The 26,603-nt window shown below is 38.5% G+C and overlaps 1 protein-coding gene across 29 annotated transcripts in view; it reads right to left on the bottom strand.

The window, feature by feature from the left end:
* The window catches only part of map7d3 (MAP7 domain containing 3), a 31,866-nt gene that overhangs the window by 4,794 nt on the left and 469 nt on the right, over positions 1 to 26,603 (bottom strand). For 2 of the 29 annotated variants that reach the window (XM_051918350.1, XM_051918352.1), the window contains exons 2-14: positions 15,384 to 15,485; positions 14,782 to 14,862; positions 14,304 to 14,467; positions 12,025 to 12,133; positions 11,410 to 11,598; positions 10,168 to 10,269; positions 9,563 to 9,658; positions 8,726 to 8,821; positions 7,062 to 7,184; positions 4,656 to 4,795; positions 1,977 to 2,113; positions 1,561 to 1,817; positions 273 to 408 (exon numbers count right to left, since the gene is read on the bottom strand). In XM_051918350.1, coding sequence (XP_051774310.1) covers positions 273 to 408; positions 1,561 to 1,817; positions 1,977 to 2,113; positions 4,656 to 4,795; positions 7,062 to 7,184; positions 8,726 to 8,821; positions 9,563 to 9,658; positions 10,168 to 10,269; positions 11,410 to 11,598; positions 12,025 to 12,133; positions 14,304 to 14,467; positions 14,782 to 14,862; positions 15,384 to 15,485 — 1,732 coding nt within the window. The remainder of the gene's footprint in view (positions 1 to 272; positions 409 to 1,560; positions 1,818 to 1,976; positions 2,114 to 4,655; positions 4,796 to 7,061; positions 7,185 to 8,725; positions 8,822 to 9,562; positions 9,659 to 10,167; positions 10,270 to 11,409; positions 11,599 to 12,024; positions 12,134 to 14,303; positions 14,468 to 14,781; positions 14,863 to 15,383; positions 15,486 to 26,603) is intronic. The other 27 variants (XM_051918376.1, XM_051918377.1, XM_051918351.1 and 24 more) reach the window with 26 other exon arrangements.

Here is a 26,603-nt window from a genome sequence, read left to right as displayed (position 1 = left end):
CAGGGTTCACTTCAGCTTAATGACTGCAGAACAAACCTGCTCTTACAAACAAGAAAAACAAGAACATGACTACAAACTTAAGCCAGTGCGTTTGTTCCAATTTTTCTGAATAAATGGGGGTTAAAGATAATAATACATATTATATTATTGGGCAAGTGTATCTGGAAGCAGTTAAAGCGAAAGACTTATTGACAGTATCAATTGCACACTAAAGTGTCAAAGCAGGCTCCTGATGCTAAAACACACCACTGAAACTAATCAAATAAACACACCGCTCCTCTTCTTCTTTCTGTATGCGGAGTTGCTCTTCTTTCTCCTTCTGCTCACGTGCCAGACGGCGGTTCTCCGCCAGGATCTTGGAAGCCTCTGCAGCCGAGTTGGTTCCTGCGTTGGCTTTAGAATTAGATTCTGAAAACACACACATACATTATGATTATTAACATCAAAAGTGCAACATTACCTCAGTTATGTTACAGTAATACACAAATTGAACTGTAAGAGATAAAGTGCCTCTTAAAGGCCGGATTAGTGATGCCCAGCATCACTGTGTCTCAAGGATAAACCAGCTTGGCACTGTATACAAACTCAGTAACCCCAGCAGTACTTGTCCTTGATAGTATATATCTAAGAAGACAGTTCATCACAAAATGGTGCTGGCTTGCTGCTGTAATAACTCAAAGGCTTTGTTTTAGCCAGACATTTGGCAAGTGGTTAAAGTGAGCTTTTCAAAGCTTATTTCATACTGAACAGATGATGATGAAATAAATCTGCTTTAAAATCATTACTACAGCACTTGGCAGAGGATTTTATATGTATTAAAAGGAACATTAATTACAGAGCCTGAAAAGCAGTACAGTATCAATGTCATTCACACTTCATATTCAACAATTATCAATATTTGTACAATTGTAATTGTAATTATACAATTCAACTCTAAATGCTTCATTCAAACTTTGTTTAGCAGATATTTCAGCCTTACATGTGTTACATATTACACATTGTTGACAAACTTTACATGTTTTAAATTTATCATTAAAGTTTGAAAATCTCCCTATGATCCTGACAGAAATGCCAATTAAATTTCACAAATGTTAGAATTTAAAATCTTACTGCCAGAGAAGGCATTTAAATAGTGTGACTATTTCTATCAAGTTCTAAAAGTAAAAATTCCATTCATTTTCTCCATAGGAGAATTGATTTTTAACTTGAGCCGTTAAAGACAGACATACTGTGAGTTACATGGATGTTAATCGATGGTATGTGCTTTTATTAAAGCCCTCATTATTTCAGCTTATTTTTCAAATTTGTGTTTAACAGCAGAATTCATGGTAAAAAACTAAAAACAACTATATTACCCATGATTCTGCTAAGACATATCCACCAATCAGAGAATTGAAACAAGAAAGTCATGCTAAAAGAACTGCGCCTGCCCACTACTAAGTTTTTAGATTTAATTTAACATTTCAATGAAATTTCCAGACATGGAAATCACAATTTTAAAATTCCCTTACATTTTCATCTCTCTGTTTCTCTATACTTTTTTTTTTTGAGTTCACTCACCCTCTTTGGTCTTGGGTGTGGTTGTGGGTGTGGATGCGGGTGCGGGTGCCATGCTGGTTTCTGGAGACTGTGGGGCGACAGGTACCATGGGAGACATATCTTTTGGCTTGGAATCCCTCCTGCGAAGGGTGGGCGGGCCGGTGGGGGTTAGAGCAGGTTTCTGGATGGGTGGAGGTTTAGATGCAGCAGAGGGCTGAGGGGATGGAGGACGCTGTTTCAAGCTGCTGGGGGATGGAGGGCGGAAGCGTGGACTTTGCCTGAAGGAGACAAACATAAAAGACAGAGAAATTAAAAATATAGGCTTGTAGTAAAGACAATGGGAGATGCAGTTTGAGCAGCAGATTTTAAAGGTTTGAAATCAAACTATCAGTTTAGAGTGAAACCACTGTAGTTAAAACTGATCTCAGGGGTCTTACTTGGCTGCTCCAGGTGAGGGCGCTCTTGAGGTGGTGTTAGCAGCGGGAGCAGGAGAAGGGGATCGGTGACGACTGGAGGGTGAGGCAGGGCGTTTTCCTACTGGTGACGTGAAACGCTTCTGCTTCTCACCCTCCTGCTTTTACAAATGCAAAAAAAAAAAAAAAAAGAGAAAATGAAAGAGATGACACCTCATCCACCCTATGAACTAATAAGCAAAACCCTAAAACTAATTTTAAATTAGATTTTGTGGTATCAGTCTTTTGGACTAAACAAACATTTAAAAGGCACTTTGATCACTATATAGTGATCATCAAACAATGTTCAGCCTAAATCAAAGCATGGTGTATATATCACTCCATTGCAGCTGGGAATTTACTACTATCATCAATCTGAACCAGACCGGAGTAAACATGTCCTTTCAATCTATTTTTAATATCTGTCCACATGATCAGGGTGTCAATGGGACAAATTAACTAAATGCGGGACAGGCTCATAAATGTGAAGATGTCTTTTACTGGAAAACCTCCACCGCATGAACACAGTGAAGCAGCTAGCAGTGAGTACACCATGTTTTCAGCTCTGACCCTAGACCAACTCTTCAAATGATTATCGAGTAGATCAGATATAGTGAGTTATAAGTCCAAGCCACTGGAGAAGCTAGAGCACAGTATGACCATCAGAGGGAAACATGTCAGTTTCAATTTACATTTCTCCAGTGAATTATACCAAGCCCTCCTTTCTCTCTGGGACACACACACTCAAGCTCGCTAAGCGTTCATTATATGTAGGGCAATGCTACAAATTAACTGTGTCCCAATGAATCACTGAAGTGGGCATTTCTAAACCTCTATATGAGGGATCAGACTGTCACATGTAGTTCATATCTGATTGTACGGTGTCCGCCAGTCTCTGGAAACCATGGATCAGATGAGGGTCACCAGTGCAGCATCGGTTGTGACTCGAAAATCCAATTTGGGAGTGGCAGTCTCTGCCGCAGAACCTGCAGATGAACTCTGAGGCAGGTTGGATAGTTCGGCTCCTGGCCTTTTTCTGTAGCCGCTGATTGCTTTAGTATAAAAAAATTAGAAGCTCTGTGCAAGTTAAGACTCTGAATATTTCTAAAAACTTTAAAGTTAATCATGGTTGTTTGGAGCCTGACAAGCACACTGCTGGGATTGGGACTTTTTGCAGCAATGTTAAGAAGCGACAGAAAAATCAGAAGCAAAAGTGTTACGCTGTTACATACGAGTATGATTTTTTTTTGGTACTATTTTTTAGAACTGAATGAAAAATTTTACACAAGTGTGTGAAAGGAAGCATTTCTAGCAACACACTGGATTTCCTGCATTGCTGAAATGTGTCCAAATGCAATCGTACTATGGAACTTTGGTCATAATGAACCAGCAATTCAAAGAGAACACTGATGCAGCTGAGCAAGTTACTTAAATGTTTGACATAACAAACTACCTAAATTACAACATGTTGGTTAAATGGCAAAAACATTTGAAGGTTACTCTTTTGCCCCTTTGTGTAACTGAGGTTTGTTACAGCCACAGTAATGTAAGTTAAGTAGGTACAACAGGACTTTCAATGCTTTGGACAAGCATGAGCATCTGCACACTAGCAAAGAATATGTACCTGGCATGGATGTTTTACTACCCCTTCATTTCTGAAGTGAGGAGGGCTTGGTATTTAGTCTGAAAGTGACTGAAGTGTCTCTTCAGTACACGCTGCCGCTGTAACGGACTTAAGCTGGGATCAGATAGTGTTATTCAGAATGAACAGCTCACTGATTAACATCAGGGATAAATCCCATCTGTTTTGCAAAGCAAACCATAATATATGGACATATAAATGTCTGAATGAGTACATATTGTTTCAAGGCAATACAACTAACGAAGACACAGATAATGCACAGGTACTGTAGTTCCGTTAAGCTTATCCTGGTAATGAGATTATTGAGGACGCTCGAGATCAAATTATATACATACACCATGCAGCTCTCCTGTAAGTTTTTCTTTAATTGTTTTTGTGGGGTCTAAATATCTGAAATACTAGTGAAAATGCATAAATTTAGCATTTTTCTAATTTAATACATTTTTTTCCATTACAAAATACACTACTGTTCAAAAGTTTGGGGTCAGTAAGAATTTCTTTTTTAATAAATTAATCCTTTTATTCATTAGGATGCATTAAATTGACGTGTCCAAAGTGTCAGTAAGATATTTAGAACAGATTTAAACAGATTTACTTTGCACAAGTGTTTTTAACATTGATAAAAATAATAAATGTTTCTTGAGCAGCAAATCAGCATATTAGAATGATTTCTGAAGGATCATGTGACAGTGAAGACTAGAGTGATGCTGAAAATTCAGCTTTGCCATCACAGGAATAAATAACATTTTAAAATATATTCACAAAGAAAACAAATGTATTTTAAATTTAATATATTTCACAATATCAATGTTTTTTACTGTTCTTTTTTATTAAATAAATGCAGCCTTGGCAAGCATAAGAGACTTCTTTCAAAAACTTAAGAAAATTCTTTAAATGAAAATTTAGCATAATTTCTTACTATTTGGTAGGACCAACTCTACAAACATATTTTCACCTGAGAAGAAGAAAAATAAAAATTTCATCCATTTCAAAGTGGAAGTTGACATGCATTTTTCGCTCACCTGTGTCATACTGGAGATGGCATCCGCAGACACAGAAGTAGGCGGGCCTTTCTTTCGGTCACTGCTGCGACTGCGTAGGGGTCCGCGGCCTGGCGGCTGCATGGGGCTGGCAGATGCTGAACGAGGACACAGGTGAGACTCTTGTAAAGCACACAGTCAGTGGTGCACAGCCAGGGACAGCAGGGAAGGGACGTCACAAGCAGCCGAGTGGGTGAGCAAAGCAAAGGTAGAGGTAGGGACAGAAAAAGGGAGATATAAAGAGGAAGAGAGAAAGGGAAAGGGATGATAAAAGCACAAAACATTGGTGTATGTTAGATTAGTCATACTGGTTGATGGGGAACTGTTGCTGATAAGCACTGATGGCCTCAGGAAGACTGGGTTTGATGGGTGGGTTGGTGGGTGTGAGACAGAGAGAGACATGGCAGGGGACAGACAGTATCCTGGACAGACAATACACTGGTCACCAATACGCTAAAGCACACCTTTGTCTGCACCAAGCAAGCACCTTAGGCTGCAGTTTTAGTCAGCTCAACAATACCACAAATTTAACAACATTCATAGCCACATCTAGCACATCACACAGAATAACATCATGTCAAATCTGATGTTAAACCGTCTTTTCACCATCTACAACATTGGCATACAATTGTTGCATTTCACCCCCATAGTGGCAGTCCTAGGAGCAAATCCCACAGTCGGTTCCCAAAGTAAAAATCCCATTCATTTCTCCATAGAGAAATTGTCAATAACATATCTCTCAACACAGATCAATGATGAACTTTGAGGTTGCTAAGCATTAGTATTTTTCTGCAGAAACCAATCAGTGATTTTGAATATTTGTTTCTTTTTTAAATTAGAAAGTTTAATTTTAAACTACTCATGAATCCTCAACAGACAATCAGAGAAGACACTGTTACCATGAAAATGTAAATTGTAACAAATATACTAGAGCATTATACTTATAAATTACTGACAATAAGTAAATGGTTATAAATTGAACTATCATTCTGGCACATGATTGCTTGTGCCTTTGTTTTTTTCCAGTTTTCAAATACTTTTTTCCTTCAAATCGAAGCTTGTAATGTTATGCTTCATCTTAAAGCTGGGTGGTTTAGTTAATGGCTTTGAATTTAAAAAATCCCTAGGAAGAAAACAAATGGGAAAGATACTTTTGATATCAAAGACAATGAAAATGTGGTTGGTCATTGTTGTGGTCTATAGAGAAGGTAACTGATCAAGGGATGCCCAGTATCTGTTGGTCAAAGCCCAGGTGAAGTGAGGTGAGCAGTAAGGGCTGACCTGGCGAATGGGTCTGCTGTGACAGTGGGATTTCTGGGCTAATCTCCACCCACTATAATTAACTCTGACTGTTAGCATCATGGAAAGCCTATAAATGTAATTGATCCATAAGCTGCTGATTCATAATAATCTCTGTGTCTATATTAAGAAACCAATAATGCAGTTCAGATACTATCAGACTCAGCAATGCTGATAGCATCTTGTCAACATCAAACCCTGTCAAACATGTTACACATATGAACTTCAGCCTTTACAGGTTGCTGGGAATTTAAAGTGAGTTTGGTAGATGATATGTTTAGGGTGACGCTGCTGGTCTGCAAGGGCCGTGAGCTGCCCTGTGTGGATCAGCTGGGGATTGAAGTAGCAACAGCAGGGCGCAGATTCACTCCACTCATTCCCTCTCACACACACACAAACGCTCGGCTAATCAGCTTATAAAAGATCCCTCAGCAATAGCCCTGAAACACCTTGCAAATGTTGATGTGTGCATGTGTGTTTGTTTTAGACATTGATAGATAGGTAAAGACTAGTGATGCACCGAAATGAAAACTTTCACGTGACTTCATACATCTAATGCTTGAACTGATATAAAAGTAATTTGTACATCTGTATACATTATGGCATTACATTGACTTATCTGACTGGACTTCTCCATGTGAATCACGCAGAGAAGGTACACATACCTAGTCAACTGTAAATGCCATCTGATTTTCGATAATGTCATCAGATGGCATCTACATTTAATCCAATTAAACCTGGATCAATTCTCTTGCACGCTGCTTTGGTTAACATAACAGTTTCTGTTAAATGTTCCAGCTTATTTTCCCTTTCGAATGAAAACGGTTATGAAAAATGAAATGGCATTTTGGTAAAAAAAGTTCAATGATAAAACATTTCTGTGCATCTCTAGAAAAGACTGCTAAGCTTGTAAATTGAACATTGCCAAATTTGTTTCTATGTGTCTAAAACTTGTTGCATGTGATTCAAGCAAACCTCCAGCATGCCCAATATAACACGGCAACCAAACACCCCTGCAGAGTGCCTTATATCTACACACAAGTTGAGGGTTCCGGTACGAGCTGGGCTTCCCTTTCTCTCTAGTGTTACCTTGGGCGTCGCCTCCTTCGGCGGAAAGGGCCGCGGCACTCTTGCTTCTAGCTAGCGAGGCCTGGGTGGGTGTGAGCAGCCGACTGAGGACACCGCTGTCCACGGGGGCCAACGAGCGGCGAGCTATAGACACGGTGTGCCCAAACAGACACGAAAAACAGAGCAGACAAAAGGGAAAAGAAATAAGAGGTTGAGGAATAAACAAAGGAGGAAGGTGAGGGGAATGACACCAATGTGATTTAAAATGCAAGAATCAACACAAAAACCAAAGAGAAAAGTGATTGTGGTTCAAACATAAATGGTGGACACCTGATGCAATTAAGGTGAGACTCTCAATGCTGGAGAGACAAAAAAGAATATTAGTGAGATAAGGGAGAGGTGATTGGGAACAGGACCAGGGCTGTGGAAGTGGAGGTGGAAACAAAAGGGAAACATAAAGCCAGAACTAAAGAATAACTTGAAGAGCTTTTTGAGATCCTTTAGGAGTCAAATGCTTGCAGTAAGACGTTTTAAATTTGAGGTATACATCGAATTTAGTATTAAAGTAAGCAGATTACAGGTCAGCATTTGATTTCAGTTTGGTCTCTACTGCACTTTTAAGGAATGCAGGGAAAACAAAATTCTGGTGAAACTGAACTAATTTGATACAGTTTGTATACCACAAATCTGTAGGAGAATGTGTTAACAGGCGCAAAAAGCTCTTGCTGTCATGAAATTATGTTTGTAACCTGAGTTACAAATTCATAGTTGGGAAAAACAGCTGGGAAGGAGTAAAACTTAAAGTCTCTTTTAAATGATCCGTGTTTTTTTTTTTTTTTTTTTTTTTTCCCTCTGGCATTGTAGAGATTCACTCAAAGCTATGAAGAGAGGGTGAGGCTGTGAAGCTTTTGATGATGTGGCTAAGTGAGCTAAGTAATGAGGAAGTGCTCTTAGAATAGAGAAAGATGGTGTCTACCTAAACAAGTGTGCACTGATGGGCAAACTCTAAAAGGGTCCATCACAACACAATTCAGGAGGTCATTTAGTTTTCAAGAGTGACTATATAACCAGGAGTTTAAAGATGTCCTGCAAACATATCTAGAAGTAAATATAGCACAAGAAAAAGCCTTCCTGTAAAACCAGTCAACATTCTGCAACACTCACACACTGAAAACAGCCATGGCACCAGGGGCCAAACTCATTGGTTAATGTCATATGGGAAGAAAAACAACACAACAAAAACATATTGTATTAACATACACAAAGAGCTCATTCCTGGTGAGTAGGTCAGTTAGCGAGAACTCCCTGAGAGAACGAAGCAACAAGGAAATGGTTAAGACAAATTGGAAGCTCAAGGCAGCAGCAAGCACCAACTGATTTGTGGACAAAAGAGCATCAACATTAGTGGATTGTTATGTTTCTTGATGCATGATGATTTGATGCACGAGTAGAAGGGCGAGGCAAGCAAAGAATGTAGGGAGAGAGACGCAGCACGTTTACAACCGCAAACCAATCCTTTAAACCCCATGCTACCCCCAACATCCCTTATTAACCCAACATCATGTTCTGTTGGTTGCGGATCAAACAAGAGCAAGGCGGACCATATAAGCGAACAAAGTTTGCGCTCATTTATTAGTAAACAGCGAACAGGCACATGTGAAATGTCCCAGTTGGGACTTAAGCACCTGATTCATCTGCTGTGGATTTCTCTGGTTTGGTGGCAGGCTGTGTTTTAGCCCCTACTCGAGAGAGGGAGGAGCTTCGCTTCTTCAGGATTGGGCCTACAGACAGAGTGGACATGTCAGCGTTAAAATCAATCAGGAAGCAGGGCTTCTTCTGCCTCAGCTTACACATGCCATTTGCTGTGAATGAGGAAATAGGTATTTTGATGAGGACAATGCAGCTAGACTCTGCTTTATAACTTTATAACTTCTATTTACAGAAGGTTTCAGTGGATTTGGAGAATAGTAATTGTAAATGTTTAAGAGGTGCATGCTTGCGAATGCCTGTGTAGGCTCCTTGTCTATGCCTGCTTAAATGCATATTTGCATAGAAACTAGATTTTCAAAATGACAATGTGCAAACAGCTGAGCTAAAGCAAGCAAATAAAGGCTCACGCCCTTTATTTCATTAAAAATTATGCAGGAGATTGTTCTCTATCTCTGGGCTGTGTGCAGAAATATGTTAAAGGGATAGTTCACCCATCATATTACTATCATAATATTATAATTTTACTCACCGCTTCAAACCCATATGACTTTCTTTCTTCTTTGGAACACAAAAGAAGAAATTAAAAGAAATTACTGATATTTTCATGGTGCTAATGTTCCTTCTTGAAGCTCGAAAGCACCAGCCCACATTCATACAATTGAATGGGGAAATTCATTGAAATTGAATTCTTCCTTTTGTATTTCACAGAAGAAAATAATTAAGGTTGGGCATGACATAAGGGTGAGTAAATACAGACAATTTTAATTTCTGTCTAATCCTTTAAAAGAGGAGCAGCACTAGTAGTTAGGCACCTGTCTTTTCCACCTGAGGCTGCTTATGAGCTTCTTTATTGGCCTGAGGAGCATTGCTAGGCAACCGGTTCAAAGATGAACTTCTCCGCTTTGCACCTGAGGGACAAAAGAGAGCTCAGCTCCTGAATCAAGATCATGGGTTTCACTCATGAGAGACTGAAGGCAGACTTCAAAGATAAAACTATATCTGATATCTAAAAAATTTTGGCACCACACTAAAATATGCCTGTACAGAAAGAAATGAAGAGATGACTTCAACACAAACAGCCTCTGTTGTGAAACCGCCTGAGTCATGGCTGGCTGCTCCTGTTAGAGGAAAAGGAAACTGTGGGGAGAAACAGCATGTCTGCAAGTATTATAAGCTGCCGAGATGGCAAAAACACTTATGGCCCATTCAAACAAACACAATGCTGTATTTGCATTTAAATAACATTATAAAATTAAAATCACCAAGTGAACCACAGGGAGAGGCTCCTGTGTGATACATGACTTGTGATTAAGTTCTGCTTAGAACACATGACCTGTCCATCATTAAAGAGTATGTACTCATGCTCATGAATCAAACGGATAAGGAAAAGGCAGGAGAGGGCAGGGAGGACACTTACTTTTATCAGGAGAATTAATGAGGGTGGCAGAGGATGAGGAGAGACGCTTGCTGATGACTGAGTCAGTCTGTTTCAGGTTCGTAGTAGAGGAAGAGCGCTTGTCTACAGGGGATGGTAAATACGCACACAGACAGAGACAGACAGGGAGTGGAATTAGAGTTACAGGGGTTTGCACGTGCTAAGCTATTGTTAATTACTATAATACAAGCTGGTTCATCTACATTTTAAGGACAGTGTAACACCTGTACATAAAAAAATTAGAGTGCTCAATAGCCAAACCTGTAGTCATGTGGTTGCCTTACATGTCGCATGTCGGTAACATGCACATACAAAACATTTTAGAAAATATATTTGCTCATATATATATATATATATATATATATATATATATATATATATATAATTTACTAGACTGTGGACCAGCTTTGACTTTCGATTGTCTGATGGTCCACGCACTGTCCGTATGACGTAATCTCCGTCATCAGGAGGGTCCGCGGACGTCCACACACAGCCCAATTTTTTTGACCACGCAGACGGTGCACATACAACAGCACATGAGCAAGTGACCTGAGCGCTTGAAAACAAAGTCCACCGAACGTGTCTTTCTGCGCTCACGGAAAGGCTTGCGTGCTCAACTGTGCGCGAGACGGAGCGGAATGCAGAATATGAAGTATACCTGGGTCTTAACCGCTCTAAATTGTAGCAGAGCTGGCAGCTCACATCGGGAAGCTCCATGACTACAATAAATATGAGGGGGCATAAATATGTCGCCCATGTATGTGTGTGTGTGTGTATATATATTATATATATATATATATATATATATATATATATATATATATATGTGTGTGTTTTTTTTTAATAATTATAATAAATTAATAATTGGATAAATCATAAGCATTGTGCAAAATTTCTAACTAAAGCGAACCCAGTCTAAAAAGGCAGGCATACCACATAATGTTAGTAAACATCCAAAAAGTCATTACATCTGGATAAAAAGGAGGAAAATCAGATAATACTCAAAGCAACATGCATTCCCAGAAAACAGGTAGGTGTTTTGGAGAGAACACTCTTTGTTACAATCCCTGGCAAGTGAAGAAAATTTATTATTATAAACAATTGAGTGAGTGAATGAGAAATAGCAAGTACAGCCCCAGTCAGATTAGTGCACGTAGGAGCAAAGAGGAGGAGTGGGCATTTTGTGTCAAGTCACGCCATGGGCAGGCAAACAGTATAAACCACCTTGTGACGTCTGATTCCTGGGTGGCTTGGAGGCTGGAGAAGCAGGGGAGATTACTATAGCAATCGGGGAGGAGGTGGAACCACTGTCACTCTGTCCTGTGGGAGGGGCAGGGACAGACAGGTCGCTATTGGAAACGGACTCTCTCTCCATGGAGAGGGTGAGAGAGTAGGAGAAGTGCAAATACGCAGCTGACAACACAAGATTTCCATCCCTAAGTAGTGTTGCGCACAATCACAGCACACAGATCAACAAACAAACATGATTTATAAAAGGTGAAGTGTATAATTTTTTTTGGATATTTGGGAAATAGTTTCTTCTATCCCAGTTCAACATACTATTACATTAATATATATTGTAAACACTGTCACTATATAAAAAGTAATCAATCAACGGTATGAGTGGGGAGAACATATGCTAACAAATAGCATACGTGTGTTTGAGGCATTATTTTTGCAAATTTTGGTGCAAAAATTCCACACTTTACCTTTAACATCAAATAAGAGCAATAAAGATTTTCAAAAGATGATTATTCATAGGACAATCAGTGAACAAAGGCTGTTGAATGTATTATCAGGTGCTTCTGATGTTTTGGCATTTAGGAAAACCACTTGTACCATTTTTGTTGTCAGAGTCTGAAAGTCCACCCCAGGACCATCTCTTCTGTCTCTGTTCTAGTCGCTGACTGCGCTCCAGGGTACGTCTCATCACAGCCTCATAGTGTTCCTACACACACACACACACACACACACACACACACACACACACACACACACACACTTTGTTAGACAAATAGAGCCATGATACATCCTCTAAGCTTTGCAGCAGTGGACCATGGCAAAGGTGTGGGTGTCAATGCTAAAACAAAGTCCATGATTCCTGGCTCTTTTGCATGTCAGGTGTACATGACTCCTGCTGTGTGACTGCAAGACTAACAAAATCACCAGTTTCATTTCATCCATTTAAGAGTGTTAATGATGCTATCACATCCCCAAAATACAGGCAGGGGATTAAAAACATAGCCCATCTCTTTTAGTCAGTAAAGAGATCAGTGAAGCTGTCGACTGTAGGGACGTGCAAAAACACACATTTCCAGAACAGACTAGTTGGTGGGCTGTCTGTACGACTAGTCAATCTTAAGGGAGTCCTGTATAATTAGGCTGTTTTGGATTCAGACTTGGCATTTAGCATGGCTTTAAAAAATTACACTCTTTGTGTATAGGATTATACAGCCTTTAGGAAAAGCCTCTTTGGCATTTTAACTGATATACATATACATATACAGTATCTCACAGAAGTGAGTACACCCCTCACATTTTTGTAAATATTTTATTATATCTTTTCATGTGACAACACTGAAGAAAAGACACTTTGCTACAATGTAAAGTAGTGAGTGTACAGCTTGTATAACAGTGTAAATTTGCTGTCCCCTCAAAATAACTCAACACACAGCCATTAATGTCTAAACTGCTGGCCACAAAAGTAAGTACACCACTAAGTAAAAATGTCCAAACTGGGCCCAATTAGCCATTTTCTCTCCCCAGTGTCATGTGACTCATTAGTGTTACAAGGTCTCAGGTTTAAATGGGAAGCAGGTGTGTTAAATTTGGTGTTATCACTCTCACTCTCTCATACTGGTCACTGGAAGTTCAACATGGCACCTCATGGCAAAGAACTCTCTGAGGATCTGAAAAAAAGAATTGTTGCTCTACATAAAGATGGTGTAGGCTATAAGAAGACTGCCAAGACCCTGAAACTGAGCTGCAGCACAGTGGCCAAGACCATACAGCGGTTTAACAGGACAGGTTCCACTCAGATCAGGCCTCACCATGGTCGACCAAGTGCACGTTGAGTGCACATGCTCAGGGTCATATCCAGAGGTTGTGTTTGGGAAATAGACGTATGAGTGCTGCCAGCATTGCTGCAGAGGTTGAAGGGGTGGGGGGGTCAGTCTCTCAGTGCTCAGACCATACGCCGCACACTGCATCAAATTGGTCTGCATGGCTGTCGTCCCAGAAGGAAGCCTCTTCTAAAGATGATGCACAAGAAAGCCCGCAAACAGTTTGCTGAAGACAAGCAGACTAAGGACATGGATTACTGGAACCATGTCCTGTGGTCTGATGAGACCAAGATAAACTTATTTGGTTCAGATGGTGTCAAGCGTGTGTGGCGGCAACCAGGTGAGGAGTACAAAGACAAGCGTGTCTTGCCTACAGTCAAGCATGGTGGTGGGAGTGTCATGGTCTGGGGCTGCATGAGTGCTGCCGGCACTGGGGAGCTACAGTTCAATGAGGGAACCATGAATGCCAACATGTACTGTGACATACTGAAGCAGAACCCACCCCACCTGAGGGTTGTCCCCCCCTAAAAATTTCATTAAAAACCACATTTGTGTATTGTAAATAATATAATGATATTGGCATTTTTGACACATAAGTGTATGGATTTGACTGTTCAAGCCCAATAAGATGGCAAAAAGTACTCACAGTACACAGTTCAGTACTCACGCACTGTATGAGCAGCACCTACATGTGTGCATCTCTCAGAAACAGTCTCTAAGACAGCACACACATATACTGAAATGAGTTCTCTTTTGTTACTTACTGCGCTTCAACTTAAGCAACTTAAAATGACTTGTTTTTAAACCGCAACGCTTAACGCATGCAAACGATAAACTTTTCATGACGACGCAGCACGGCAACGTCACGGGAGCATAACTGTGATAGAGACGATAATACAAAATCTCTACCGTTGACAAATGTCTACCAGTTTATTGTCTCTACTGATATATCGCCCACCCCTACTGAATAAAATGACTAATTTCTATTACACTGATCTTAACCTTGACTTTAACACTGTAAAAACACAAAACCTATGTAACAAACAGAAAGTTTACCTTTTCTTCCTCTAATTTCTGCTTTCTTTTCTCCTCCACTGCAACTCTCCTCTGTTCCTCCTTCCTGCGCTGCTCTTCAAGCTTCTTTTGTCTCTCCTCCATCTGTCGCTCCACCTGCAGCCGGGCCTTGCGCTCTCTCTCCAGGAGCTGAGTCTCACGGGCCGCTGAATGGGTCAAACGCAGTGTGTTAACCCAGGTGTGTTTGTGCGATTTGTTAAAATTTAAGAGAATTAATTACGTCTAAGTGTGTGCAGGATTTGGCAACCTTTTTGACATGAAGGGCCTTTTTTATTATCACTGTGCATCACCATGCAAAATTAATGCAGTATATACTGAGTTTTCTTTGAATGCTTCCACCTCAGCATGAATAAATTATGCAAATGACCGCCTCATTGTTTGTAAACACAGTGTTTCTTGTTGTCTTTGAGCACACCTAAGGTTGCCAACACCTGTTGTATGAAATATTTTGCTTTGTCACCATGTTGCTTTTCCTGCTCTTCTCTCCTCTCTTTGGCCACTCGAAGTTTGTCATCTATCCTCAGGGCTGCCCCATCAATGACTGAGAAAACATAACAGAACACAACGTCACACAACTAGCGTATCAGGTGAAATCTGAACACTTCCTGGGCAATGAAAAGCTCTCGGCAGATTGCACTAGTATCCAATGCTCTGGGCATGGTCTTACATGAGGCTCAGGTTACAGATTCCGCTATGAGCTCACCACACCTGATATAGTATTGACACTGAGTCATGGGCGTGTGTGAGGACAAGCTACAGTGCTGTAATGGCCTTAATAAGCGTAGAGTCAAATGTCTTTTTTTTTTGGCTACAAAATTCTTACCTTTTGAATCTAGGTAAATAAAACAAAACATGTATGCAATAAAAATAAAAATAATATGCTATATGTTATACATTCTTATTAATAAAAATATACTACTGAGACTTTTTTTAAAAAAATTTTCATTCTGTTTCAGTGTCATCAGGACAAGTAATACTCTGGGTACACTTTCAACAGGGCCTGCAGAAAAAATAAAATCCTTGTGGATCCTTGCAGTGACAGACAGAGATCATGTTTGTTACCTGGCCTGGTCTGGCTCTTCGATGTGCTAGCTGGAGCTGCTGGCGTTGGGCTGTTCCCTGCCTGGCTGCGCCGTTCCTCTGCCTGCGCCTGCGCAGCTGCAGCTGGAAATGCAATGAGACAAATGCATATAACATCTACTAGATAGCACTACTAGGGCTGCACTATTCACAGGAAAAAAATCTAATTGCAATTTTGTGGTTATATATCAATATAATAATAATAATAATAATAATAATAATAATAATAGAATATTACTATTATAATACTTCACCATAAAATAATAGAGTATTTCTATTTTAATTAATCTATTTTAAGTAATAATAATATAATACTAATAATATTTTATTTTACAATACAACTAAAATTACAATACTAATATTTATGGCTGTCTGAAATTCTTCATTTTCAAATCTTAAGCCATCAAACTTTCATTTGACAAAAAACAAACAAAACAACAACAACAACAACAACAACAAACACAGGGAGCCTTTAAAGATTCTCTTTAGTTGATAAGCGCTTATTTCAAGTATGTGAAGATAGTTGCCACAGCCCTAAGCACTACTAAACAGGAAAAAAAGAGGAAAGAGGTAACAAGCAAAGTCTATTTCATTTTAAAGAGACCTGCCGTGGGAATCTTTGATTCTGTGAAAATGATTTAAAATTCCAGCACAAATAACCTCTGCTCAACACAAAACACCTTTCAAATGCTCTTCAGCAGTCTTGCAGCAGGCAGGAGAGGAGGAAGGAAGGATATGGAAAAATGATCAACAAGTCTGTGTGCCTTTGTAACAGTTCTCTCCCTTCAGAGAGAGGAAAAGAGAGTGTGTTTGTTAAGCTGGTGATGAAGGAGCATGTGATGTCTGTATGGTGAAAATCAAGATGCTGCTGATAAACTGTCAGCTGAAGAGACGGCACCATTTGGGCACATTTCACTGGCTGAGAATAAGCCATCTCTTTACAGTAAGTTCTTCTGGCTTAAAGGGTTAGTTCACCCAAAAATGAAAATTCTGTCATTTATTACTCACCCTCATGTCATTCCAAACCCCTAAGACCTTCGTTCATCTTCGGAACACAAATTGAGATATTTTTGATAAAATCCGAGCCATCGGATGGAACGACATGAGGGTGAGTAATAAATGACATAATTTTCATTTTTGGGTGAACTAACCCTTTAAGCAGAGTGCTTATTATTAGTAGGGCTGAAAGATTAATCGCATTTGCGATATCGCAATATGACAATATTTTAACCGCAGAGGCTGCGATTACACGCTTGTCACGTGACATGCGAGAGTAAAGCAGTCTGCAGAGGAAGCATCAACTTGGCACGCTACGCATTTGCCTGGCCTACAGGAAAGCACAGTTTATGTTTAATCTATGTAATATTGTATTGGTCATACTATACAATAGAGATGGGAGAAAAGATTCTCTCTAACGATTCTGGATCAATTCCGAGCTTAGTTTTTAACCACAGATGCACGATGGCGCTGCGTGTGCTTTAGAAACTTGTTCTGCTTGCTTCCAATTGCCCATACACACACCACTTGAACCATCCATAAAATAATCTTTAGTAAAGTTTGGAAAGGTTGAAGTGAATGTGCGCTGTGAAAAACGCGTGTTTTGCTTACGCTTGCAGTGTGTTGTCTCGCCCACTGGTATTTTCAAATGCTCTACGAACGCTGCCTCAGTTATGTCGTTATGTCAATTTCAAATTTCCCCGGTTTCACAGACAAGGCTTAAGCCTAGTCCCAGACTAAAATAAATGTTTGAGATGTTTTAACTGAAAGCAACTTGCACTGACATGTCTTAAAATATATCAGTGCCATTGTTTTGTCTCAAGATGCACACCAGTAATGTTTTTTTTCTAAGGCACGTTTATAAAAGCTACTTAGATGTCCTAATTAAACTAAGGCATAATCCTGGCTTAATCTAAGCCGTCTTATATTAGTTTATTTAAAATTCTTAACATGCAATTGTTTTAATTACATTTTTTAATATGTAATTATTTTAAAATGCACTTATAATTACATAATATTATGTAATTAAATAATAAAAAAGTTTTATTAATAGACTAATCAATAAGAAAAAAAGATCAAGAATCATTTTGAAATCAGATAATAGCAATATTGGTAAAAATAATCGCAATTAGATTGTCCAAAATCGTTCAGCCCTAATTATTAGGAACGCGTTTTGATTTGTTGTTGATCATGATGTCCGCTATGAGACTGAGAAATCCACAGAGACTCTGAAGGCATCAGACTTTCTAGAGGGATTTTTGTGCATAAAGGCTGAATACCCATAAAAACCAAACAGCAGAAAAGCATGACGGAAATGGGGCTCCAGTGGAAGACTGACAACAATAATACAGAGAGGGTTATGAACTGCTGGAAATTTATATCACTAACATAAAAAGGTCAACAGCTGACCAAGCGTTTTTTTTTTTTTAACTTAACTATAGTCAGCACTAGACAGAGTATAAACATTTTAAAAATCAAAATCAAAAGTAGAAGTGGGAATACTGAAGATATGAAGCATTAATGGACATGTTTATTAAGGACTAACTGGTTGCATAGAAACAAGCTGCAAGTGTGAGAGAGCCATATATCAGCCAATATATGGCTCTCTCATTTTGAGATTATCAGCATAATATTAACGAGACTGACAGCAGCTATACACAATAACCATGTTTGCTTGGCTGATTAATGCAAGTGTTAGCTTTCCTCTGCAACACTTCCAAAAATATACTAACCGCATTGTCAGATAAAGTACATCTTTCATTAAATATTTTGATAGAATTTTGATTAAGTATTATTACTGTTTTTACTACCGTTTAAGCATTTTCTGTTAAATTGTATTAAGTATGCTGCCTTACAATGGCAAACTGCAGTGACAATGGCAACACTAATGGGAAATTACAAAAAATTACTTGTTAAAGGCATTTATTGATTGAATTTCAATTGATTTTGAAACCCTTTCTGATCACACTCATGCATAGAGACATACTTCTCTCTTAAAAGACAGATCTTAGTCTAAAAGACCTGACTTCAGTCATATTAGTCAAAAGAAAGATGTTTTCTTGCAATTATTACAGTACACGCCTATCATTTAATCACAATTTTAATTTAAATATGCATTTAAATATGGTTGTTAATCCAGAAACTTTGCAATGTGTAGTTATCAGGATGAAAATGAGATATTATATACAGAAAGCAAGGAAAGATTGCTGTCATTTATCGTCATGTTTGTGGTCTCTCACATTTTGAAAATCTGACAATATTTTAAAAATCTTTTAGTGTGGGCTAGCCATTATTGTAGTGCATCATGTTGTAAAACATCTGGAGGATCCTAAGGCTTATGTCAGGTTGTTCTTCCTTGATCTGAGCTCTGCTTTTAATACCATGCAGCTCTACAAACTCAATAGCATGGCTGTTAATCCATACAGTATTAAATGGTTCCATTCATTTCTTACTGGTAAGACTCAACAAGCTCCAGGTCCATTAGTATTGGTGTTCCCCAGGGGTATGTGTGTTCACTGCTGTTATTTACACTGTACACTAATGAGTATAGGAGTCACCATCCTGGGAATATTGTTGTAAAATTTTCAGATGATACCGCCATTCTTGGTTTTCTGTATAAGGATAAGTACAGTCAACATTATACTACAGAGTAGGGCTGGGCGATACAGCTAAAAAAATTATCACGATATAATGTTTCATATTGATCGGTATCGATAATTATTGAAAAAATCTTAGTAGAAAAAAATGTTTGAATTTAACCAATGCATTTTTAATTAAGGCAAACAACAAATAATTTTTAAAACAAAGCTAAATAAAATGTAAACCAATCTTTTTTTATATTTTATATGAAGATTAAATAAATAAGTGTTAAAGAAACTTAGAGCTGCACAATTCTGGATAAATTGAGAATTTTTGTTTGTTTTTTAAACCGAGAACACAATTCTGAATGTTAACTAAACAAAATAATGTAATTTACTAGAGGTTCTGACAAAATATTAATTGCTGCAGTCTTTTTTAAAATTTTAAATATATTTGAATTAATTATTTTTAAAAAATCTGTTTGGATGTATGATTCAATGACACGCCCATAAATACTCTTGTTTCATTACTGGATCATGAATCAGTGTATTTGAAAGAATCTGTTGAATGAAGTTTCAAGTCAAATACATTTTTTAACAGTCACTTGTCGCCACCTGGTGGTGAAACAATGTAATCGATAAATGCGTAATTTTCTGCGCGTTCAAGTTTCTTTCAAAAGCTGATTTGCTCTATTTTGATCGATAACATAGACATTAGTGTTTTATCTGAACTATAAACTTCTATCTACGGATCCCCGGACATGACATGCAGGAAAAAAATAGTAGGCTAAATCGTGCGCACGATTTATTAATTCGTTCCCTCGATTTACTAAAATGTGCGCACGATTTATATTTCGTTCCCTCGATTTATAAATCATGCGCATGATTTATAAATCGAAGAAACGAAATAGTAAATCGTGCGCACGATTTAGTAAATCGAGGGAACGAATTAGTAAATCGTGTGCACGATTTAATTTTTTTTCTTGCATGTCATGTGCGGGGCTCAGTATCTATCTCATTACTTCTGTGATAATTTGAACATTTGTAACACAGAAATAAAGGTACTGTGTGATTGAAAACACTGTTTGTGCAGCTGTTAATACCTACATGGCAATTGCTCTCTCAAGACTAGCGCGTCTGTTTGTGATCCAGGGACGGAGCGAGCTTGAGAGTTGTTCATGCAACTGTTCTGTTTACATTTTAATGCATTTAAGTGAAATATATCGAGAGTTATATCGAACATTTTTTCTATCGTTACGAATAAGACGTACCGTCGATAAATATCGATACCGTTTTATCGCCCAGGCCTACTACAGAGATTACCAACTTTGTCACGCGGAGAAAAGAACACAAGAACTTGTAATTTAAAAAACAAAACAAAAAACCCAACAGTACCTTTTTTCAGTACAGTGCAATCATCAGATGTAGGACATACCTGCATCTCTGGGCCGTATTGCTACAAGACAAAAATCTGAGAATCAATTAGCTACATTTGCCCAGTCAATGAATTATAGTTAATAATATTTATTATATTGTCATATTTAATTATTAAAATATTAAATAATGGTGTTATTTTCCAAATATCATGAACTCTGGTGGACTGATTAGTAAGATTGTCTAGTTTTATACATTTTACTTTAACTTTATTATTTTAGATGTGTTAATATCCTAACCCAACCCGACCCCCCACCGCAACACCGGAGGTTGTTGGTGATTTCCCACCGCGGTAGTAAAAAATTGCCACCGTCACAGCCCTAGTTATCATTACTGCTTTTTTCAATTATTACTATTCTGACGCATTTGGCTAGCTGTTCAGACAGTCAACCAAAAAGCCAATATGAAAAAGTGCAGTTTTGCACATCCCTAGATTGAAATAGCTTGAGCTTTTCTACTGCACATGGTGACATCTAAAATAGTAGGAGAAAGAGCAGGCTGGGTAATTCCTGCTGAAGTGAAAGTAACACATACACCTGCACTAAAAGATTTATTAAAGTACATGCTTACATTTTAAGCAAGCTGCTCTGAAATGAATACTTTTTTGTTCTTTTCACTGTCTTTATGTCTCATGTAAAGCTCAGGACGACCTACGAGGAGGGATGTATCTGTAGAGCACTCAGGCCATAGTCAGACTCATTGAATATGCAAACGCCATCTGAGTCATACTCTGTCTCTGAACCTCACATTGTAGGCTTTGCGACACGCGGCATGCAAATGAACACCAGCAGCCCTACAATGGAAAGACACAATGGAGACATTATCTAGGCCTCACACATACATTCATGATGTAAAGACAATGAAGGCAAGCCCAAGCTGACCTGAAACTGTTCCTTAGTGCAATTCCAATTAGTCTGCATGTTTTTTTTTTATGGGCCACTAAACAATAATGTCTCAAAGAAATAGACAAACATACATATGTTGATCGCTAGCAGCAGCTGCTAAAACTTTATTTTTACCTTACAGAGGAAATGAGAAAGGTATCAATGAGCACACCGCATGTAAATCCTGAAAACACACAGCATGGTCAAAAAGGAAGAGTTTTTTTTTTTTTAAGCAGACAGTCTCAAATGCATAAGTAAAATATGCATGCAAAGAAAACAGGCATTTGGTCTTAATCTGCACCAGAAGGAAACAATGCATTGTGCCACAATGCACTGATGTGATTAAGATACTCAATTATCTGGTGTCAAAACACAGTTATCACATCAGCTATCAGATCTTTATATCACGGTTACAGCCAATCGGCATTGTTCTCCAATATTTAAACAACTGTGATTGTTGATCATTGAGCTTTAAATTATATTTTTAACACTAAAAACAGACACAGGTTGCATCACCCCTTCTGACAACAGCTGCCCCATTTAAACTGTCAGATGACAAGATGGGCTGTTCAACAAACCTTCATTCACTCAGTCTGACAGAAAACAAAGAACGGTTATACAAATAGCAACACTATGCTCTCTATGTCCTGCCATGCACATCCAAGGAGATCTAGCAGTCAGGGAGAGTCAGTGCTCAGTGGGTCAGTGGGGTCCTGTTACCGCTCACTGTTTGCCTCACTCTTTTTTCTTTTTGCTGCAGTAGCAGCCTGTTATTGGGACAACAGGAAGTGCTCTAGGGCAGATGCCTGGGGAGGAACGTGCCTGCACTTTTCAATTATTCAGGCCTGAAAAGAAGGCACAGCTGTGATTTTACATACACACACATATTCAAACACGAACACATACCAGCGTGGTGCAAAAATACATATCAAAATTACCTAGTTGGTAAGTTGCCTGAAAGACTACTTGACTAACTGATCTTAATTAAGTCATTTTAATAGGCTGGTTTTAGGATTCCTTGACCCGACATATTGAACACATTCTGGTGATCTGGCGAAAAACAGAACAACAAAGCAAAACAAATGAATCAAATTGCAACGGTCTTAAAACATGTTTTTTTAATTTTGCTACATAATTTAAAAAACACAACGCAAGTGCCTTAAATATCTAAAGTAGCAGTTCTAAACTCCTGCTGAGTTTAGCTACAACCCTAATCAAACACACTTGAACAAGCTAATCAAGGCCTTCAGGCCTACTAGGCTGTATTTACCTCCACTTTTAGACAGGCCGTTTCTCAATTCCAAGAACACAATGAACGGACTTGCATTCTCATGGAGACTGGTCTTGCTAGGCTACCTTGAAAGAAGCTCAAACGTGCTGCGTAACCAGTGAGGTTCATTCTCGGGTGTTACGCCGAACATTTGAGCTTCTGGAAGAGGTTTGTTCTCGTGCATCATTCACATTCGGTTGAGCTTCTGCTTATGTTTGCTGATCAATGTTTACATGTGAGTAAAAGCCTAAATTAAATCTATTCATCATAAAAAGCATTCAAGTCTCTTTAAAAAATTTGGACTAAACCACTCGATTCATATGGATTAGTTTTCCGATCTCTTAATGAACTTTTTGAAGTGTCAAAGTAGTAGTTGCAAAGGCAGTCAATGGAGGGACAGACATCTCTCAGATTTCATCAAAAATATCTTAATTTGTGTTCCGAAGATGAACGAAAGTCTTACGGGTTTGGAACGACATGAGGGTGAGTAATTAATGACAGAAATTTAATTTTGGGGTGAACCAACCCTTTAAAGCTTACAGGCTTCTGTACGTCCACCGCCTGCATCGTCTTCTGGGATTTCTAACAGTTCAATTCTCTAAAGTCTGCATTCGATGCATCCTTGATATCAAGAACACATCTGGGTACTTTCAAGTGTCCTCTGAGTATTGGAATCAAACTTTGATGGTTGATGATAACGTAGTACAAGGACACAAGAGTGCTTAAGAATGCATTTTGAGAAACGGCTATACACTCACAAATTTCTCCCAAGCACTTCTCAGCGGGGGGATCCTCGCCACCATTTGGAAGTGCGTTCAACTTCGTCAAGTAGGCATTTGGACAGACACTCGACCTCCTCGATTTTGACTGATGGAGCGAGTCTACTCATTTGTACACTTCAGGCAGATCCAAAGAACACAGTGCAACATGATTGTTACATCACAACAGCAACTCACAGTGCGTGCACTTAATTTACTCACAAGTGATCAAGGGCTTTCCATTTAAATGGAGGAAAGTTAGCGAGGAAAGGGCATAAAAAAGTGGACTTAAATGCAGCCCTAAAGTCATAGGCAGGTGTGTTTGATGAAGGTTAGAGCTAAACTCTTCAAGAAAGTGGACCTCAAGGGCCAGAGTCGAGAACCCCTGATCTAAAGAGATCCATGTGAACATGGATGGCTGTTGCAATGATGCTTAAAGGCAATTAATTTAAAAGATGCAACTTTTACAAGGTTTATCCAAACAAATTGTCACAGCTAAATCACAGACTGCTAATTAAAGCAAAAGCACTGCTGCTAAAATTATCAAAGAGTAAAAAAAATAAAAGAAATTTAGATGAACTAGTTGACCTCATATTGACTAATTAGTTGACCCCACAATGTAGTTCTTGTAGAGATTAGTGGGGACACCTGGGCTATGTAAGCTTGGGCTATTTCAAGAGGTAGAGCAATGATGACGTATGGGCAGTAGGTCACGCTTGCTTCTGGGAGGCTAATAATAATGTCATCATCAGCTCTGGACCTTTAAACAAGTGTGCACCCACATGTGCACTAACACATTTGCAACATGGGCTCATTGGAAATACGTACCTCTCCCTACATTTTTGCATTCTCCAAAATCTTACCTATACAAACAATGTTTGACCTCAAAACGCTTTTACCAAAGTGCATGATTTGTAAACTAATACATTTATGTTTGCATCACATAACCAGCTCCATATGAATGGATTTTCTGAAGTAGTAAACTTGCTCAATAGCTCACCTCGTACAGCACTGCACTTGTGATGCAGAGCACTCAGGTACAATTACCACGAAACACGAGTCACAATAAAAGATTTGTAGAAGCAAACTCAAATGACATGGTTGCTTCAGCAAATGTGTTTTTATCTAATGTTTGCTTTTGTTAACACTATCGGTTAGGTTTATGGTAGGGTTTAAAGGGATAGTTCACCCAAAAATAAACAAAACAATTATCCCATAATTTACTCACCCTCAAGCCAACCTTGTATATGACTTTCTTCTTTCAGCCAAACACAATCAGAGTTATATTTTTAAAAAAAAGCGTATCCATCCATCATAAAAGTAATCCATACAGCTCCAGGGGGTTAATAAAGGCCTTCTGAAGCTAAGCAATACGTTTTTGTAAGAACAATATCCATAATTATAACTTTATAAACTGTAATCACAATCAGGTGGTACATTATTTTCAAATGCAATAGAGCATTTTTACCTTTTAGCGTCACCTACCAGACAATTCATGTACAATGACCAATGCAATAAAACATTGCCAAATTCACAAGAGGTACATTAGTTTCAAATGTGATAGAGCAATAATAACCTTTTAGAGTCACTTATCAGAAATTTCATGTACAATGACCAATGCAATAAAACATCACCAGATTCATCTATTTTAGTTAAAACTGAATCACATTTATGGACACTCACTGGACATTTTACTTAAAAGTAACGTAAATATAATTTTACAGAAATGTTGCCACAGGCAGGATTTTCCAATGACGCTGGGTTGCACATTTGAATGCAGCAGCACCTAACCAAATGTCTCTACTAGAAAAGACAAAAAGCTCAGCAGGTCATGTACAGCACCTGTAGGACTGAAATACAAATATAAGCCATTTTGCTTCACAAATTTGCCCCATATATTGGTTTCACTAAAAGCTACTGACTTCAAAATAACAACTCAGAAAGGAGAGATGCTGACTATTTAACAATGAGAATTACAGCCCTCATTCTGACAGCCAAGAATGATGAGTACGCCTGATAAACAAAGGTGCTACCAGTTTAATATTGACTTATAACCAGCCTAGTGGATTATGATAACAAAACAGCTCAAGATCACATGGCTCTAACTGGCCATGTTATTTTTCATGCTCTTCAATAATAGCTTTAAAAATGCAAGGGTCAAATTAATTAAAATAAATACAAAAAATAACCAAATGTGTGCACTTTTTGTTACCACTGGACTTCACCCTACATTATGCTTGCAGTCTGGCCAGGGTTAACACTGGCAGGATGCAGATCTTGATGTGAAGCCACTTTGAAGTTTCTAACCACAATGTGACCCGCTTTTAACAATTAAACAAATTCAAGCTCTACAACACTAAAGAAGAAGCTAAATGACATAAAAAAGCAGAAGCCTTTCAGGACTGTTATGTTCCTTACACAACAGGCCCTAAGAACTTTTACAACTCTATGAGATTAACCACAGGCTACAGCGAAAGCTATATCTACTAGTCTATTAGTGGCATAAGACAAACAATACATCAAAAGTGCAAATCATTCATCATTAGCAAGGCAGAAGAGCATGCAAAACAAGCAACCCATGCATGTTTTCATAAGAAGCAAGAACTAGTAAACAGAGTTTGATGGGTTGCTGCAAAATGCAATTATGTTGATAGTGATAAAATGACAGTTTATAATAATCCTGAACGATCAGATGATAAACGACCTAGTTAAGGGTCCATCTCCAAGTGTAATGAGAGTCATACGTGTAGTAAACAGACATCCTGTTTAGCAATTACTGACCAAGATGGCAACAGCATCTGCAACACAGAAACTCACACACTCAACATAAAAGGATATCAAGCGACAGATGCTGCTAAACAATCGATCAGTAAACACTAGTTTAGTGCTGCCTGTACAATGTACAATGCAACAATAAACTACACCTTGATAGCTTCACTTATATAGCTCAACTCAATACAAAATAGTCACCTTCATCAAACATGCAGCTCTCCAATTGATTCTGGAGTTTATACATGAACTATTTCGACATCAATTTCAGTGTCTCTTTTTGCTAGTCAAGATAGGAAGCGAATATAGAAACCAAATTATGAGACTGCAAAGGGTTTACACACATTCAAAATCACCTTATAAAGAGAATATTTAGTATAATGCGAAAATAACAACTTCAAAATAATAAACGAATAGGTTAGGAACGTACAGATAAGAGCGCCATTCAAAGATGCGATGATGTATCCCTGTCAAACAAGACATCACTTATCAAACCTCCCGGCAAACGTAAC

Source organism: Ctenopharyngodon idella, chromosome 14 (genome assembly GCF_019924925.1).
Source record: "Ctenopharyngodon idella isolate HZGC_01 chromosome 14, HZGC01, whole genome shotgun sequence".
NCBI classification, from domain to species: domain Eukaryota; kingdom Metazoa; phylum Chordata; class Actinopteri; order Cypriniformes; family Xenocyprididae; genus Ctenopharyngodon; species Ctenopharyngodon idella.
This window is presented reverse-complemented; position numbering and strand designations above follow the sequence as displayed.